The sequence below is a fragment of the Poecilia reticulata genome, chromosome 23 (genome assembly GCF_904066995.2).
Source record: "Poecilia reticulata chromosome 23, P_reticulata-male-v2, whole genome shotgun sequence".
Taxonomy (NCBI): domain Eukaryota; kingdom Metazoa; phylum Chordata; class Actinopteri; order Cyprinodontiformes; family Poeciliidae; genus Poecilia; species Poecilia reticulata.
The window spans coordinates 11,420,865-11,437,750 of record NC_088852.1 but is presented as its reverse complement, the minus strand read 5'-3'; the positions used below and the strand labels follow the sequence as shown (position 1 = coordinate 11,437,750).

The 16,886-nt window shown below is 40.9% G+C and overlaps 1 protein-coding gene across 8 annotated transcripts in view; it reads left to right on the top strand.

Moving 5' to 3' along the window:
* The window catches only part of foxp2 (forkhead box P2), a 115,729-nt gene extending 111,073 nt beyond the window's left edge, over nt 1-4,656 (top strand). For all 8 annotated transcript variants that reach the window (XM_008401042.3, XM_008401036.3, XM_008401043.3 and 5 more), the window contains one exon: nt 92-4,656. In XM_008401042.3, the coding sequence (XP_008399264.1) occupies nt 92-236 (145 nt within the window). In that variant the 3' untranslated portion in view covers nt 237-4,656. The remainder of the gene's footprint in view (nt 1-91) is intronic.
* The last annotated feature ends 12,230 nt before the right edge of the window (nt 4,657-16,886 follow it).

The following is a 16,886-nucleotide window of genomic DNA, read 5'->3' as shown; positions in this document are numbered from 1 at the left end:
CCTCTAGCTTCCTTCTCGAGTAAAGACTAATGCTAGTCTAAGGATATTTGAAAAATCTGACATCTATGTGCCCATGTCCTGTTCCTCACAGGCCACCTGTTCACGTGAAAGAGGAGCCGCTCAACATGGATGACGACGACTGTCCGATGTCGCTCGTGACGACGGCCAATCACAGTCCAGAACTTGACGACGACCGGGAGCTGGAGGAAGGGAACCTATCGGAAGACCTGGAGTGACTAGGATACGATCTTTGGTCAATGTGTCCCATCATTCTACCGCACTGTTTCTCTTACACAGACCTGCAAGGCTAGAAACCACTCCACCGTCCAAGAACCCACAGCTGACTCACTTTCTCACCACTGGGACTATTTATTGAGCATGTATCCGGATAGAGACCAGTCCAGAGGAACTCTTTGCTGCAGACCTTTTGGATTCCCCAAAACATGACAGACATGAGATGTCTGTTGTAAAAAGAAGAACAAGAAGAAGAAAAAGAAACTCTCATATGTGGGGGGTGGCATGGCCACATACAGTGAAAGGATGATGGACTCATGGATGGGGGAGGAGACATGAGACAAATAAGCAAATCATGTTCTATCGAAAGCTTGTGGCCTCCTATACTGCCAAAAAAAAAGGAAGACGTTTTATGTTTGTGAATAACCCAACACACAGTAGTTGTTAATGTCTAGAGACAATTGCTGGTTCAATTCAAGTTGTTGCTCTGTTATCATTTGCACAGGAGTAGTCTCGGAAAATTGTGTCACTGCCTGTATGTTGCTACTATTATTAAAATCAGCATATTATTTTTAGCTCTTTTTTTTTCTTTGTTTTTTTATTTTTACCATTGTTAATTTCCAGATCTGATTTATAGACACCACCAACTGTAAATGCCATCCCTCGAATCACAACTGCAGTACCAAGACTGTTTTCGCAACTGTTCGGAGAAAAAAACAACAAAAAAAACAAGGAAAACAAAAGTTGGCTTCCAGTCTGTTATGTGTTTGTGATTAAAAAGTCTAAAAATGAAGTTGGAGAAATAATAACAGTTTGTGTAAAAAAAAAAAAAAAAAAAACGCCATTTACAAAACGAATGCATTTCTGCGTAACTTTCCTCTTGCTCTTCTTACCTCGGCGTTCTAAAGCTTTGTCTACCTGCAAACAGTGACAGGCAACAGCTAAAAAACCAAAGCCAAACTCTAGCAATGGCCAATAGCTTACAGGCAGAAGCCACCAAACTCCTCTTTTTTGGTCTCACCTTCTGTGACTTTAAACTAGTTCAAAGTGAAGCTTTTTTTTTTTTTTTTTTTTTTTTTTGCTTTTTTTTCTGTCCACAAACTACCTTGGAAAAACCTCTGGGATTGTTTCATTTAGCCCTATACAAAGATGGTCAGAGCAGAAATGAGTGTCGATTCTTCATGTGTAATTTGGGAACTCATAAAAAAAAAAAAAAGTCTACTCTGGTTACCTTCTGCCAGGCATTCTGTCTGTGAAATAACCATAAAAGTAGACCATGACCAAAATAAAACATTTGTGTATTCAATAGAAGTGCAAAAACATCTTGATGTTGTGAAGGTTTTGTTAATTTTTTTTACAATTTTTGTTATGCATTACACATTGAAACTCATTGTTTTTTTTTTTGTTTTTTTTTGTATACAAACCTGTTGGATATCATTTTGTTTTAGGTGGAACCGTCCAAAGGCGTTCGCGTCTTTACTTTACCGTGGCGGTTTTTGTTCTGAGCTGCGTCAAAACAAAAAAAAAAAAAAACTGAAAACACTACTAACCAAACATGAAAACTATCTAGTGAAGCCAAATAAGTCATAATTTCAAGCTAATATGAAATAATGTGGCTTGGTTAGCATGGGAAAGCAAACAGTGATAGCCATTGTGGAAGGGGAAAATCTAAGGTGACCTTTTCTAGGTCAGATTTGCTTTAACTTCATCCAGCGCTCATTATGTGGGTTACGGAGTTGAAACTTTACAGGTTTATACACACACAAGTGTAATCTGGATAGGTGGTCAGCTTTTTATGATACACTTTGTACTTATAGAAGAAGAAGTACTTCCTCCTCTAAGCCTGCATTGAGTGCTGGTCATTTCGCCCCTTTCGCCATTTCGTACTTTTGCAGTTTCGGTCGTTTCGCACCCGACTTTTTCAGGACCAAAATGGTAACATCTGCTGGAGGAAGTTTTGTATCGACAATACACCAATTTGTATCCACTTTGATAACCAAAAGTGATTTTCTTTAATTTACTCATAGTCGGTTGTAGGGAGATTATTTGACTCCATTGTCTACCAGCAGGAGGTTGTATTTTATGAGTCAACTGGCAAAATGTTGACACAACCACAAACAACGGGAAAAGAATGCATTACGAATATTTCAAATAAAATGCAACTGAATTAAATTACAAGAGAGATTTGACACTTTTGAACCATTTTATGTTCACACTTTATTGAATTTATTGAACAATAACTTAAAAACAAACTCATCATCCAAGAACTTTGTTGCCATGATGTTGGTAGGCAGAATTGCTTTACACATGACGGAGAGGGGGTGTCCTTTTTATTTTATTTATTTATTTATTTTACATATCTTGCAATGGTTATTTCAATTTTGGGATAAAAGATGTTTAAATCATAAAGGCAGTTAAGCAAAGTCCACTTTTTACTACATCCTAAAAGTCAGGACATGTGAAGGACCACAAATGAAGAAGTTCGAGTCTGGCTTAGAATTCATTGTTTTATTTTTATCCAAACAGCAGTTTAAGTTTCTTTTTGATTGCCTGGAAGCCATAGTTATTGTGTTTGCCTAGTGCTGAGCTTGCCTATCAAAATGGCGGTCCACGTCCGGTTCAGACGTGCCGTAACCATGTATTGAAAAGAGGAGAAAGGAGGGTTACGAATGACGGCGTGTCGGTACGAAATGGTAAAGGGGAAAAGTGACCCCAAAGTGTTGTCGCTTTAATGGTCATTTCTGTTTTCAGTAAACCAAAGTTACACAAAATTCTGCCTCCTCTTGAACGGGATACGCAGTAAAACTCACACCCATGCCCTGTTTGAGTCTGGCGTAAAGACATACAGAGACCAGGTGGTCAGCTTTACCGTCTTTCACGTACATAATGGCTTTTTAAAAAAGAGCGACGTGTTAAGCTTCGTTCTGAACCAAAATCTGAACCGCACTGTGCGTCCGTTGCTTTTGAGTTGTCAGGCCAGAGCTTAAAACACACACTGTACAAAAAGCACTGCTTGTAGGCACGTCCTCACACACCCGAGAGCCGGCGCCGCATCAAGAGGCCAGGAGTCGGAACAATGCCGACTCCTGAGGAAGGGACAGAAATGACGTTCTTAATAATCTTACTCACACCAAATAAAAAGGGCGCTTCGTCTTTCATTTAAAAGGAAAAAAACAACAACAAAAAAAAAAGGGTTCTCCCACTTACCCCCTCATCCCCGCCCCCAAAAAAGGCTTTCCAAAAGCTTCTACCTCTGCACAACAACTTCAGAACAACCACAACAGAGATTGCACGAGTTTCGAGAGCTCTCCCACTTTCCCCACTGCTTGTCTTTCATAGGATGTGGCTCAAAAGCAACGTTTACATTCCCTGCGTCAAGATATACGGAGGAGTCGCATTGTGATAGGTTGTCTGCAAACATTTGTAGAATGATAATGTATAGATTAACCTGTAAGGGGAATATCGTGTTTTTAAAAATGCATGTCTAAAAATCATTTGGTGGACTGGAAACAAAAAGAAATACAATAAAACTCATCGGGACGATGGCCTACGTGTTGCAATGCATAGGAGTGCATTACCTCAGAGGGATAAAAACCTGTCAGCCACAGAATGCATATTACCTGTAGATTTGCATGGGTTTTGTACAAATTAAGTAAAAAAAAAAAAAAAAAAGTCTAAAATAGTTGCTTGCACATAATACCAGAAAGACCTCCAGAACTGCGATCTGCTCCTCCACTAGATTTTAGGATTGTCTGGATTTTCTGGGTTGATTTTTGTCTGTATTTTGATAACTGTGCATACTTATGTAAAAAGGAAAAAAGAAAAAAAAATCACGTCGGTGGACCCATGAAATTTACCAGACTTTTTTCTAAGAGGGACAAAGAAAAAAAAAACAAAAAAAAAAAAACGAGAGTTCTGTGTTTCTTTTCTGACTTACCTGAATTTTTACTGTTTCTCTCTCATTGCTCGCTAAGAATAGCAAACCTGCTTTTTCTGCATCTGCTTTGCGTAGCTGTAAGGCTTTAACCTAATGTGTGTATTTATTGCTTGTACCTCTGTGCATACTTTATGAAGCATTATGTCTGGCAGTTGAGTCATGTATCCTTTCTACTGCTATCCTTCTCTAATAATTGAGAATATGATCCCCCCCTATGTATACAGTAAATTGGGACTGTAGCAAACATATGTTTATGTAATTGGTGATTTTTTTTTATTTTTTATTTTTTGGTTTTTATTCTCTTTTACTTTAATCGAGATTCAACAACCTTTTTTTTTTTTTTATACTTCTCATTCCTGTGTACTGTGTCCATATGTTAAAGGTTCTCTGACATTAGAAGGTCATGGTTGAGAATTGTAACAGACATTATTTTCTGTATTCATGGCATTTCACTGCTGAATAAAATAAAGGACCAAAACTTGGAATTTGAAAAAGCAACTGACTACCTCCAGCATCAGAGAGTAAATCATTTCCCTCTCCACTGTTGCGCATTTATCTTTTATTCCGCAAAGGCACAGCCATGAAAATCTAGCGTGGCATTACACATTTAAGGTTTCAGGGGCTGCTACTTCATAGAGATAAAAAAAATAAATAAAATAAAAATTTAATGTGTATGTTACACTTTTTTCTTCTTCTTCTTTTCTGGCAGCTGGAGCCTTGTTTAGGGGAGCGGGACATGGTGGAGCGTTGCTCACCCCTCTGGACCTGTAATGGGTTTAGCCTGTGTGTGATTCAAGCCCACTGCTTTCATGTAGCACAAGCATGTCCCAGTGTAGGAAGAAATGCTGCCTTGAAATGGATTTGTGAGAAGTTGCAAACCTACGAAGGATTTCGATACAGTGAATTTGGCAGAAGTAGGCGCAGGCTGGTTACATTTCTGTGGTTTCAAGTCAGTTTATTTAGTCGCCAGAGAAAACGCCGGACCGTTTTGACTTTTCCATGGCTCCGTGAAGCGTTAAGTAACACGGCGTTCCCTCTCCCTCACCTGTTGCTGTGCAATGCCAGTCAGTTCCTTCCTGAAAGAAGCCTCCTACACTTTCTCCTTGTTTAAAAAAAAAAAAAAAAGACGATATCTAACAGTTTGGAAGTATTTTGGGTTGAAAAAGACATAAACAGGCCTAGTTTATCTATTCTTTTGAAAAAGCTGTTCAAAAGACTTCCTTATTTTAATTATTATCATTTAAGAAGCCAGTTTGCCTGTGAGATGTCTTGGGAACATCTCACCGGACGCGTTCCTCTTGCTTCAGGCCTGCAGTGCAGTTTCTTTTTTAAACAGTAGGTGTCACTTCAGCTCAAATCTGCCGTTTTGACCAGATGGGAGCAGAAGAAGAGTGTGAAGCGGCAGCTCACCCCGTAATACAAGGTCTTGAGAAGTTTTCAACCAACATCATTAGCTTATAGCTAACTCAGCAGCAGCTTAAGTATTTGCTTAGAGACTAGTTAGCTTGTCTTGATTAGAAAGACACATTCCATACCATAGACTCTCTGACTATCTGTCATACCCGTAAATCCAGCATACTTTGTGGTAATGCGCATGCGCACATCGATGTTACGGTATGAGTCAGAACACCGGTCCCAAAACTCGCGCTGCACCCTAAGAACCCTCGTATGAAGTGTGTACTCAACCAAAGTGAACATAAGTGTTCGAATTTGCAGGTTACAAGCGTGTAAAAATTTGAGAACTGTGCAAACATCCGCGTAAACACATTAAAAAAAAAACAAAACAAAAAAAAACACGACTGGCAACTGTGACTGTTTGTGCTAAAGAGTCAACTGACGTCCCAGCTAGCAAGCAAATGTTCGCATGACGTATGTTGAACGTAGTGTGAAAGTCGGATGTCGAATGCTCGGAAACGATGTCTTAACATTCAATCTGAACATTCGTTCCCAATTAATCATCTTTTTTTTTTTTGCTGCCATTTCACTTGATTTAGTTTTTAGATCTTATAAGACATGTGAAGACAAAATATGAAGATGCATTTAAAGACCTCAAAGTTTGTGGCGGTTTTGTTGAAAAGAGATACCACACATGTACCAGGAGTAGCCTATGTCCGTCTCAGAGGAGATAGCAGAGCTGCTGCTGAAAATACACACCATGGTGTCTGGTAACAATCCACCCTGCTTTACTGGACTCTTATGTGTTGGAAATAAAGAGCAAAATAAGAACTTGGAGCCGGAATCTGTGGGACACAACTTGTTGAAGTCTTCAGTGGTTAAGAAAAAACAAACTGGTAAGACTTAATTGTTGTCGCTCTCAAGTTACTCATTTGGTGCGTTTTCACAGCTGGAACGTTTTCCAGCTGCAGCTCTACCAACTGCGCCACTGTACATTATGCCTTCTTTTTTAAATCTCTAAACTCAAACCTGATTCCTTTCATCCCTTTGTCCCTTCACCCTTGCATCCCATTCATCCCCTCATTCCTTCATCCCTTCTTCAATAAATCTTTAAACTTCTATCTTTATGATGTGGTCCTTGCTGGTGAATTACAAATTTTCATCCATCCATTATGGCGAGAGGCTTCATGGTCTTGGCTCCTAGCATACACAAGTGTTACACATTTTCTTCACCCTCCCTTCTCTTCCAACTTTCAGGTTTCCTCAATCCCAGAGCATGTCGAAGCTTCTTAAAAGATGGTTTCTTTACTGGGAGGGTAGCCTTTGCTTCAGCAATCTCCTGATTCTTCTGTTTTAGATCCTCAGAGAGCTGATGATTGCGAGCAAGTTGGCGTTCAATTTCAGCTGTCTTTATGCTTCACTTCATCTGGACGAGGTGAGCTTGCGTTTCACCTCGTCCAGTTCCTTCTGCAGCATGTTCTTCTCGGCGTGGAGGAATTTGGTTCTCTTCCCGTTCCTTCAGCATGCCGATATCTCTCATCCCTGTGCTCCTGCTCCATTGTTTGTATTTCATCTCTTAGGGCTAAAATATCAACTTCGTACTTCTGGACCATTTCCAGACTCGCGTCTTTCACTTGCTCAAGCTTTTTCTGGATGCATCTCTCTGCCTCTTCGGAAGCGTCTTGCATTGAAGCCATTTTTTGACAAAGAGTATCATTCTCCCCTCGAAGCTCTGAGTAAAGCATTTTGTTGCTTTTCACCAACTCAGCATGAGACTCTTTGTCGTCTTTCAGCTCCCGCTCCAGTGTACTCACTCGTTTACTCAAGGTTAAAACATCCGTTTCAAATTCCTTGGTCATTTCCAGATTTCCCTCTTTGTCTTGGTCCAGCTCATGTCTCTGTCTCTCTGGTGGCGTTTTGCAGGGATGACAGTTGTTGACGAAGAGCCTCATTCTCAGCTTCAAGAGCCACATAAAGTGTCCGGTTCATCTTCAAAACTGCAGTATGAGCTTCTTCGTTGTCACTTAGCTTCTTCTCTAACGACTCTGCTTGCTGTGCCAGGCCTTTAACAGAAGTTTGATCATTGGTGTTCAGTTCCTGGTATGACTCTTTCATCTTCTTTAGCTCTTCCTATAGATGCCTCTCCTTCTCTGCAGACGTCTTTCTCAGCAGTGCCATGGCCGTCTTCAGTTCGGTACTCTGACCTGTGTTTTCACCTTTCATGATCTTAAAAAACGTCGAGTGTTAGCTGTTCTTTCTACGTCCAGCTCTTTCTGCAACGTTGCCACCTGTTCTGACAGACTAATAATATCATCTTGAAGCTAAGCAAGGACTTCTTGATATAGGGCTGTACTTTCCTGCTTCTCTCTTTGTAAAAGTGCCTCTTTTTCTTGAGCAGATCTGAGCTGATGTTGGAGGGCTTTATTTTCCACGAGGAGCTCAGAGGATAGGATGTCCTCACTGGCATTCAGTCCTTGTTTTGCCTCACTGCAAATGCCAACGTCGTTTTCATTAAACTCATGTTTTTCTAACTTGAGTTTCGCATCATGCTGTTCTTTTTCCCCCCAACTCATTTGCTCTTTGGCGTTCCTCGTTCAATCTGGCTCGTTCTGTTTCCAAAACAGTGCCTGGATGTCATTTCGCAGTTGCTATTGATAATGCGTGCTGTGACTGGGATGTAGCTCAATACCATTAAACATCCAGCCATTGGTTGCTACGTAGATGCTTCCTGACACCTTCGGCAACTGAACAACTTGCGGTGTTTGCACATTGTTTGTATCTTGCCATTTGTTGCCATTTCTCATTGGTACTGGAAACCAAAAATTCAGCCAGTAAATTATTATAAGAGTAGTTGAAGCAGCTTCTATGACAAGTTCATCAGGTCAGAGCTACGCTAACAGCAACAGGCTGTTAGCGACTGCTACCTCGATATTTCTCATCGAGGTAGCAGTCACCTCGATGAGAAATATTTTGATTCTTTCATATCAAGAGCTTCCACATAGCAATTTCTAGAACATTGAACTATAGATCCCAACTAACTGCCTGTTTTTACCTCAAAGGAGAGATGAGGTGCAGAAGAGCGCAGCTGAAAGAGAGGTAAATATAAGCTTTTTATTTTACCACAACTTGTGGTTGTGATATTATTGCCAGTGGGTGTAATTTATTAGCTAAGCATATATATTTTTTTAAAGATAATTGTTTTCTCAACAGGGACCAGCTAATGAACAAAGGGCACAGTCAGGAGAGAGTCATAATGACAATGCAGCCATGAAGACAGGTACACTTAAACACATGAAAACCTCCATAAAAACAATGAAACCTAAACTAGCTCTGCTATAATTATGTCTTCTGTTTTTTGTTTTGTTTTGTTTTTTTTCAGTAGAAACCTCAGCCAAGAGTTCAGGACAAAATGGTGAAAAGGTAAGACTCTGGTTGATGTTTTTTTTATTTTTTAATTAATTTATTTTTTATTAGTGGTCCACAAATGACAGATCTCAATAATCTCCCAATTGTTCTGTGTGTAAATTGCTTCTCAACAGTCACAGAAAGATTTGGACAAAATTGTTCAGAACAGCCAACATCAAAGAGAGACTCAGACAGAGCTGCTAACACACAGATATTGAAATCATTATTGTGAAAAAAATAGAAATAAATCGTCCATAGTGCGGAAATTGTCTGTCTTATTAAGATAATGCAGTTTTAAAACTGAAATAGTTAAACTAGGACTAGAATAATCTACCTGTTACTTACCCAAATGACTAAGCTTGACTTAACTAACTAGTAAACTCATGTTTACTCAGTAGAAATTGTTTTGAAACTCAAGGTTGATAATGCGCAGGATCTCATACATGCCCAGGGTAAAGGCACAATTCGCATTAATGCATCTGTTGGTCTGATATTTTAAATGTTTGACCATCAACGTTCTGCAACATGCAGATGGGAATTACATATTGCACCAAACGTGATTCATTTTCCATCTTCAAGACAACGGTTTCCTCTCGGTACTTTAAAAGGAGTAAAAAAAAAAAAAACCGCTCTTCGTCCCTACGGTTGATGGATGTTGACTGGTCTGACGGGCTATGTGCCTAAATCAAGTCCAACAGACTTACCACACCTTGCCGGTCATGGAGCAGTCGCACACTGACACACTCATTGAGATTCAAGCTGAATCCACCATGACCACTGTGTTGCCCATTAGCTTGTCTGTATGCCGAGAGCCTTCTACACGTTCCAAAGGATGCTCAGGAGGGTCATTGCGGGAGCCTTTTGAATCCCATCCGCTGGCCATTTAGTCATAACGCCCGATGCATGTTCTTTTTGCCTTGCCATATGATGTCCCATGAGAGGTCGGAAAACAACAGCACTTTTCATAAAGGCGCGCAGACACACTTGTCCGCCCTCCCCTCCCCTCACCCCCCGCCCCGCCCCGATGACAGTCTTAGACATCAACTGTGGCAAGCTCCTGTTATCTCCTCAGCAAATGGTGTTCCAGAGCATTAGTTAACTCGCAAGGCGCTTGTCCTTTGTGCTGTTTATGCACTTGGAAGTGTTTGTGAATTCAAGTGAGGCGTTGCATACGAAGCGCAACAAGGGCCGCTGTGTACTGCACAACATCAGAGGGAGCTCCAACATTAAAGTGGGCAGCGCAACCTTCTATAGACCCTTCTTTCAAAGGCCATGAAATAATAATGGGTTGTGGTTAGAGAGGTATCCGTGAGTCACACTGGTTGCTTTTCATAAAGTGGAGTTATTTACAGTGCGATGAATAAAAGAAAGGGTAGCTGGTGGTGCAAGCCTTTTCCACATGAATGGCGGAGAGGAATAAGTCTCCTCTAACACAGAGTGGCAAGGCATGGACGTACACTCTAATAAGTGCAGAAACAAACAGCTGTTTTGGGGGGGATTCAGACAATTATTGGAGGCGTGTTTATGCTGTTTCGATTAGGTTTAGCTACACTTAAAGGATTTCATTTGCTTTTGATTTAGAGAGTAGAGCAGACCTGTGATACTGGGGGCCTTTTGAAGATAAAATAACGGTACTCAACAGTATTTCGATATATTGATTCTATATTTTACTTAAGACTCATATTGTTTGTTGCCAAAACGCTCCGTCAGACCAAAGTCCAGTTAAAGAGTTGAGCAATTTCCTATCAATTGTGTTTCAGATAGTAGGACAGAAAAGCCTTTTCTTCAGGTTACTCATCAGTTTAGGTAGAGCTACCCAGTCTTTGCTGGAGTCCTCTAACGCCAAACTCCTGTTAACACACGATGCGTTCAAAGACACTTTACCAGTCTAGAGGGAACTGATGTGAATTAAGTTTGAGGAAGTTACACACCGATGTGGCTTAAATCTCAGCACATTGCTCCGCTGTCTCACAACCTACTCGTCTAAACGGGAGTCTGTATCCAGGCATCATTTGTCTCATCTCCAGCATCGACCAATTAGATCAATTTATGAGCCGTGCCCTTGTGGGGCCGGCTGGTAAATATCTCTAGTTTCAGCTTATTGATTAAGAGAGTAGACCGTCTCGGTCACTTTCTTTTCCTCCAAAGCCCTTCTGACCCGACGATGCGTGTCGGCTGCCTGGAAAGACCCAGGGCCCCCGGGCGGCAAAAATTGCCTGCTAAATAGTCCGAGGCAATGGCAACGCTAATTGAGATCATCATTATTATAATTGCGGGCCCTGAAAAGCACGTCTTAACTAATTTGCATTGCTCTCAAGTTGATATTGGACCCGGTGCAAAAATAATTGCATGGCTCAGAGGCATGACGTTTGGTTCGGTGGTGGGCAAAAAGGGGGACACTCGAGCCCCTTTCCCCCCACCTCCAATCCCAGCATTCACAGGCAAGAAGTTGGTCCTAAAGTGACACTGGATTCAGTCAGATGTTTGGTTCTCATGTCAAATTTTTTAAATTTTTTTTTAAAGTGAGTTGTTTATATATATATATATATATATATATATATATATATATATATATATATATATATATATATATATATATATATATAAATAATATTCTGACAAATCAAAACCACATTGCTTTGCTTTTTTCTTTTTTTTTATTTGACCAAGTCATTTTTAAAATCTTATTTTCTAGGACATTTTGTGTTATGCTTATCTCTGAGTTGGTTACGAAGTTAAACATAATGACGAGCTTTTCCATTATTTTGTGACATCATAGCACAAACTTCAGTTGGATCTTATGTGATAAAACAACACATGGTAGTAGAACATCAATGGGAAGTAATTATATAATAATTGACAACAATTAAGCATTCCTCTGATACCCCTAAACAAATCTAATGCAACCAGTTGACTCCATGGCACAATCAGTAAATAGAGTCCATTTGGTTAACTACTCCAATATTGGTATGGGGCTGCAAAGTCAGGAAAGCTGATCAAAGTTGATGGATAAGGATGATTAGAGCTTAAAAAAAAAAGTATTCTTTTCCTTCCAAACTTTGGTTGGTCTGTCACGCAAAATCCCATCAAAACACGCTGACGTTTGTGATTGTAATGTGACCAAATGTGAAAGACTTCAAGTATTGTGAGCATTTTGGCAAAGAGTCCCTCAACGCCGGCGCTTCAGACAAACCCCCAACTCAAAGGTGGCGTCATGCAGACACAGTGCCCAGGCACCAACGTTGTGCCTGCCAGAGAGAGAAGTCTATGTTTCTCCCAGACTGAAACAAGGGATTAACCCAACAAAATGGTGAGAAAATGCTGAGATTCATGAATTTTTGCCTGTGGCATCATCAGCCACACACACACACACACACACACACACGCATGTGCACCCCTGCACACACATCCCATCGGGTTTCTTTTCCCCTCTGCAATCCCCCCTCGTGGAAATTAATGCTTGATAGCAGCTCTAATGAATAAAATACATGTAGCACGATACAACCCATTGTTTGTTTGTTTTATGCCTTCATAACAACAACAATAACAACTCTCGAGGGGAGATTACGTAAATCCTCTTAGAAATATCCCACGTTGCTTTTGTCAGAGGTTTCCCCGCATTTGAAAGCATTCCATTACTGTTTTCCTCCTTGTCTTATTGGTTGGGACAAATAAACACTTTTGAGGTGTGTAACGGTGGAGAGGTTATGTTGGGGGTGTAAAAAAATAAAAATAAAAATTACAACTTAATCATTAATCCATTGTAATCACATCTGCTCTTAATCAACAATTCATAATGGAATTTATAATGGAGTGATTTCAATTACCTACCTCCACTGGAAGCAGCGTCGGTTCCCAAATTAAATTGGGACAATGCCGTTTGAATGTCTTTGTCTACGTTTCGCTGTTTAAGGTGTCGGATTTAAAAGTTGTTTGTGGCTTGGAGTTCAGAAAAAAAAAACAGCATTAATGATGAATGGTGGGTTAAATCACTTACTGAAGATTTTTAATGACATTTCGGTGTTCCTTGTATAATTACTCTTCATCTGAGATGGGCCGTAATGCTGTTGGACAGTTGCGGTTCAGGCTCGCTAGCTCGCTTCATTAGCGTGTCATTCCTATTTCACATCAGAGGCTTTAATTGTAATGCTGAATATGCACAGCTCTCCGCCGAAGCCTAATCAAAAAGGACCCACTTGTATTATTAATATCAGAAATCAGCCCGCTTGCTATTTTTTTTTTTTTTTTTTTATAAATAAAAGAATACAGACGCATAAATCAGCTGTCATTTATTAGCATGGCCCTGGCATATCCGCTAGACATGCGAGCAGATCGACCCCCCCCCCCCCCCCCGTGTCCCCCCCCGCCAACCCCCCCTGTTCTTTCCTGCATCACTCATCAAGATTTAAAAAAAGAATAAAAGAGAGAGGAGAGGAGAGGAGAGGGGGTGATGCATTAAATATACATGCTAATTCGGATGTGAAGTAATCAGATTACATCGCAGGTGACACCTGGTGCAAAAAAGAAAAAAAATGTGGACAGTCGGCACTTGCAAGGAGAGGAAAAGACAGAAGGATGATAGCGTACGGTAGAAAAAAGGGGAAAAAAAAGATTATCATTCAAAAGCAAATACCATGAGAGAAAATGATTGTTCCACAGAACAGGCAGGACCTTTAAAGATGGTAGCCCCGCACAGGTTGTGCTGACCAGACATAAAATAACAGCTGTGTTTTGAATGCTGCCGCCGCAGTCAGGAGTCAAACTGCTGCGAACCCCTAATCCACATCTGTGGAAGCTTTTAGTGCTGATGCGGACGTCACCCGGACAACCTCGACCGAATACCCGCTCTGTCTCCGACGTTTGATTAGCTCGGGGACGCTAACCCCCGTGGCGTTTTATTCTTCCAGAAAAAGTACTCACTTTTTTTTTTTTTTTAATTCAATTCTCCTCATCCGGATATGTAAAGAATTCGGTTAAAAATGACAAAACTGGCCCTCGTGCGTGTTGTGTCGTCGCGACCCAAGAAAACCCCGCGAATGGGAAAACGTGCGTCGTCCAACAGCGGGTTTGACGTAAACGCTTCCATCCTGTCCTGTCCGGGCCGCAGTCGGAGGCAGACAATGAAAGGTTTGCCTGGAGAAAACATTGTCACGTTGAATTTCTGAAGACAAGAAAACTTATGACAGCTTCAGGTGGATGAGACGGACATAAATTGTTAATTAGACATTAATAGGGAGACAGACATTAATTAGGTATTAATGTGGAGACTCCTGGAACAGTCCTCCCCTCTCCCAGTCACGTCCTTCCTCCTGGCGTCTAACTTTAGCTCCGGCCGCCCTCTGGATATTTTCTCACATCCATGTGTGCAGAAATATCACCGCCTTGCGAAAGGCTTTCGTAGTCCTTGAACTCGTTCACGTTTGGTCACTTTGCAGCCATGAAATTCTCTGTATCTCTCAGTGATTTTATGAAAGACGGCAGCGGAGAGTAGCGCACATAATGGGATGCGAGTGTTTCATAATTCACACGTCTAGACTTCAGAACATTTTAGGAAAGTTTGAATAACCGACACTGCATGTTTCAGTGCCGTGGGAGGATCTTCCTGCTGTGGCACCCTGTCTATAAATGGAAAGAGTTATGACAAAAAAAAAAGGTGTTTCCATCTACCCAAGAGAAGTAGCGCATTAATAAAGAGAAGCAGTCAAAAGTTCCATGGTGACTCTGGAGGAGCTGCAGAGATTCACAGCTCAAGTTTGAGAGTCTGTGGTGGATTCAGTGGACAAATCGGTGTTGCAAGAAGAAGGTAGTTGTTTTAGAAAAGACGTAGAAGTAGAACATCGTGCTATGCTAAAGCTTATTTAAAACGGATCTCCTAAATACAGCACAATCTTAGATTAAAAACTGTTAAAGCAAAAACAAAAAAAAAACCTGAGGCTAAGGTTCAGGTTTTGACTTGGAGGCACTAAATGCAAATATACTCCACACTTTTTTTTACTTCAGAATTTTAAAAGCCGGGCATAATTTTCAAAGGAAAAAAAATAAAAAATACAATTACATTATAAAATACACTGAAGTTTGTGCCAAGAAGCTACAAAGTACTTCAAATGTACTGTAGATTTAATGTTTCTAAAACCAAAAACTCTGCAGGTATTCAAAACATTTAAAGTAGATTTTTCTTTCTTTATATATATATATATATATATATATTTTTTTTTTAAAGCCCTAATTCAGCATTTGACTGCTGCGGCTCACGCTCACTTTTCTTCCTGACTGAATCTGTTTACCAGAGGCGCTCAGGCAGGGGGGGGAAGATGTTTCCCTCCGTGCAGTGCAACATGCAAGCAGGCCATTATATTTTTCACACGTGAGGTTAGTGTCAACACGCAGGAGGGGAATTTGGCGGCGCTTCGAGAGGCGGTTTGTGTAAACTGCACGTTCGCTCGCTGATGAAAAGAAGGCCTTTACAAACAGAGTCTGGAGGAAACAGCGAGGGGGAAGAAGGGTACTGTAAGCAGAAAGTAAATTACTTTCCAGTGTACGATGCGTGTTCTAACCCTGGGAGAAGAAGGAAAGCGGGGAAATGATAGTGGCAGTGAGGGGGACGGAGAATGAGTGGGTGGGGGGGCAGTGCTTAAGTGCAGGTCAGCTCCATTACCTGAGTCCAGCATGTCTCTCTCACATCCTGAACATACATATATAACCCCAGCTTGATGATATTCTCTCCCAATCATGCTAGCTTCCATTGCACACCTCTTTGATCTGTGATTTGCATTTCAGCGCCCACGGGCTAAAATTATTTGGATGAGATTTTTTTTTTTTCTCACTATCTCGTTGCCTTCTTTTCTGCATCTTCTCGCTAACCCATTCACCGTACCTGGGGCTTGTAAACTCATCCCTCTTCCTCACCTCCCTCCCTTTCTCCCCGCTTCCCCAGCTCCCTTCTTCCCTCCGTCCCTGGCGCTCAGGATCTCCTTTTAATATCGGCTGTGCCCCAGAACGAAACAAACAAATTAGCTGGCGGGGGGTGAGGGGGGACAGAGTGAACTGCGTTCTGGATGCGATCCTCGGGGTGAAGCTACCAGCCCTAAATAAAGCTTTTTGCTGTTGAAAGCAAGATTAAAAACATGCTAAAATGGTAATAATGTGCCAAATGCCTGAGATGTTCTGCGACTGAGTCAATTTTCTCTTACTTTTAAATTCGCCTTGCACACTCACCAGCCACTTTATTAGGCATTTTCAATTGCTTGTTGACACAAATAGAAAATTATCCAGTCGTATAGCAGAAACGAAGTAAATGTTTTGATCTGAAAGGGAATTAAGTGACTTTGAATATGGTAGTTGGTACCAGATGAAATGGTACGAACATCGGGGGGCAACTTTCAGGTCAGATTCTGCAAAAGGCAGAGAATGATTATTGATGGTAAGATATAATTTAACTCTGGCCGATACTCCAGCACAACAGATAGCGATGATAAGTCTAAACATTGAATGCTACCATGCACAAAATCCAAAAAGAAGAAGAAGAAGAAGAAGAAGTGACTGGTAACAATGGGTAATACAACCAGGAAGTAACATTCAAACAGAAAGTAAGGCTTACCTGGCAGAAGACTAAGAACTGTATTGACTGGAGTACTTGAAGCATAAACAGTGAGGGAGAGGAACGAGTCGATTTGCAGTGGATTGTTTCTCTAGCAAAACTGTTCAACGAGAGTAACTCTATAATGTGGAAACCTGAAGTGATCAAACATTGGAGAGCAGGAACTCTGGGAGCAAAGTACACTCAGCACTGCAATGACCAGGTTTCACTGTAGAAAAGGGAATAATCAGGTGACGAGGCCAATATTTGTGACGGTCAGGAGGCAGGAAACAGATCAGATACATAATCAGTATGTCAGACAAAATCACTCAAAGCATG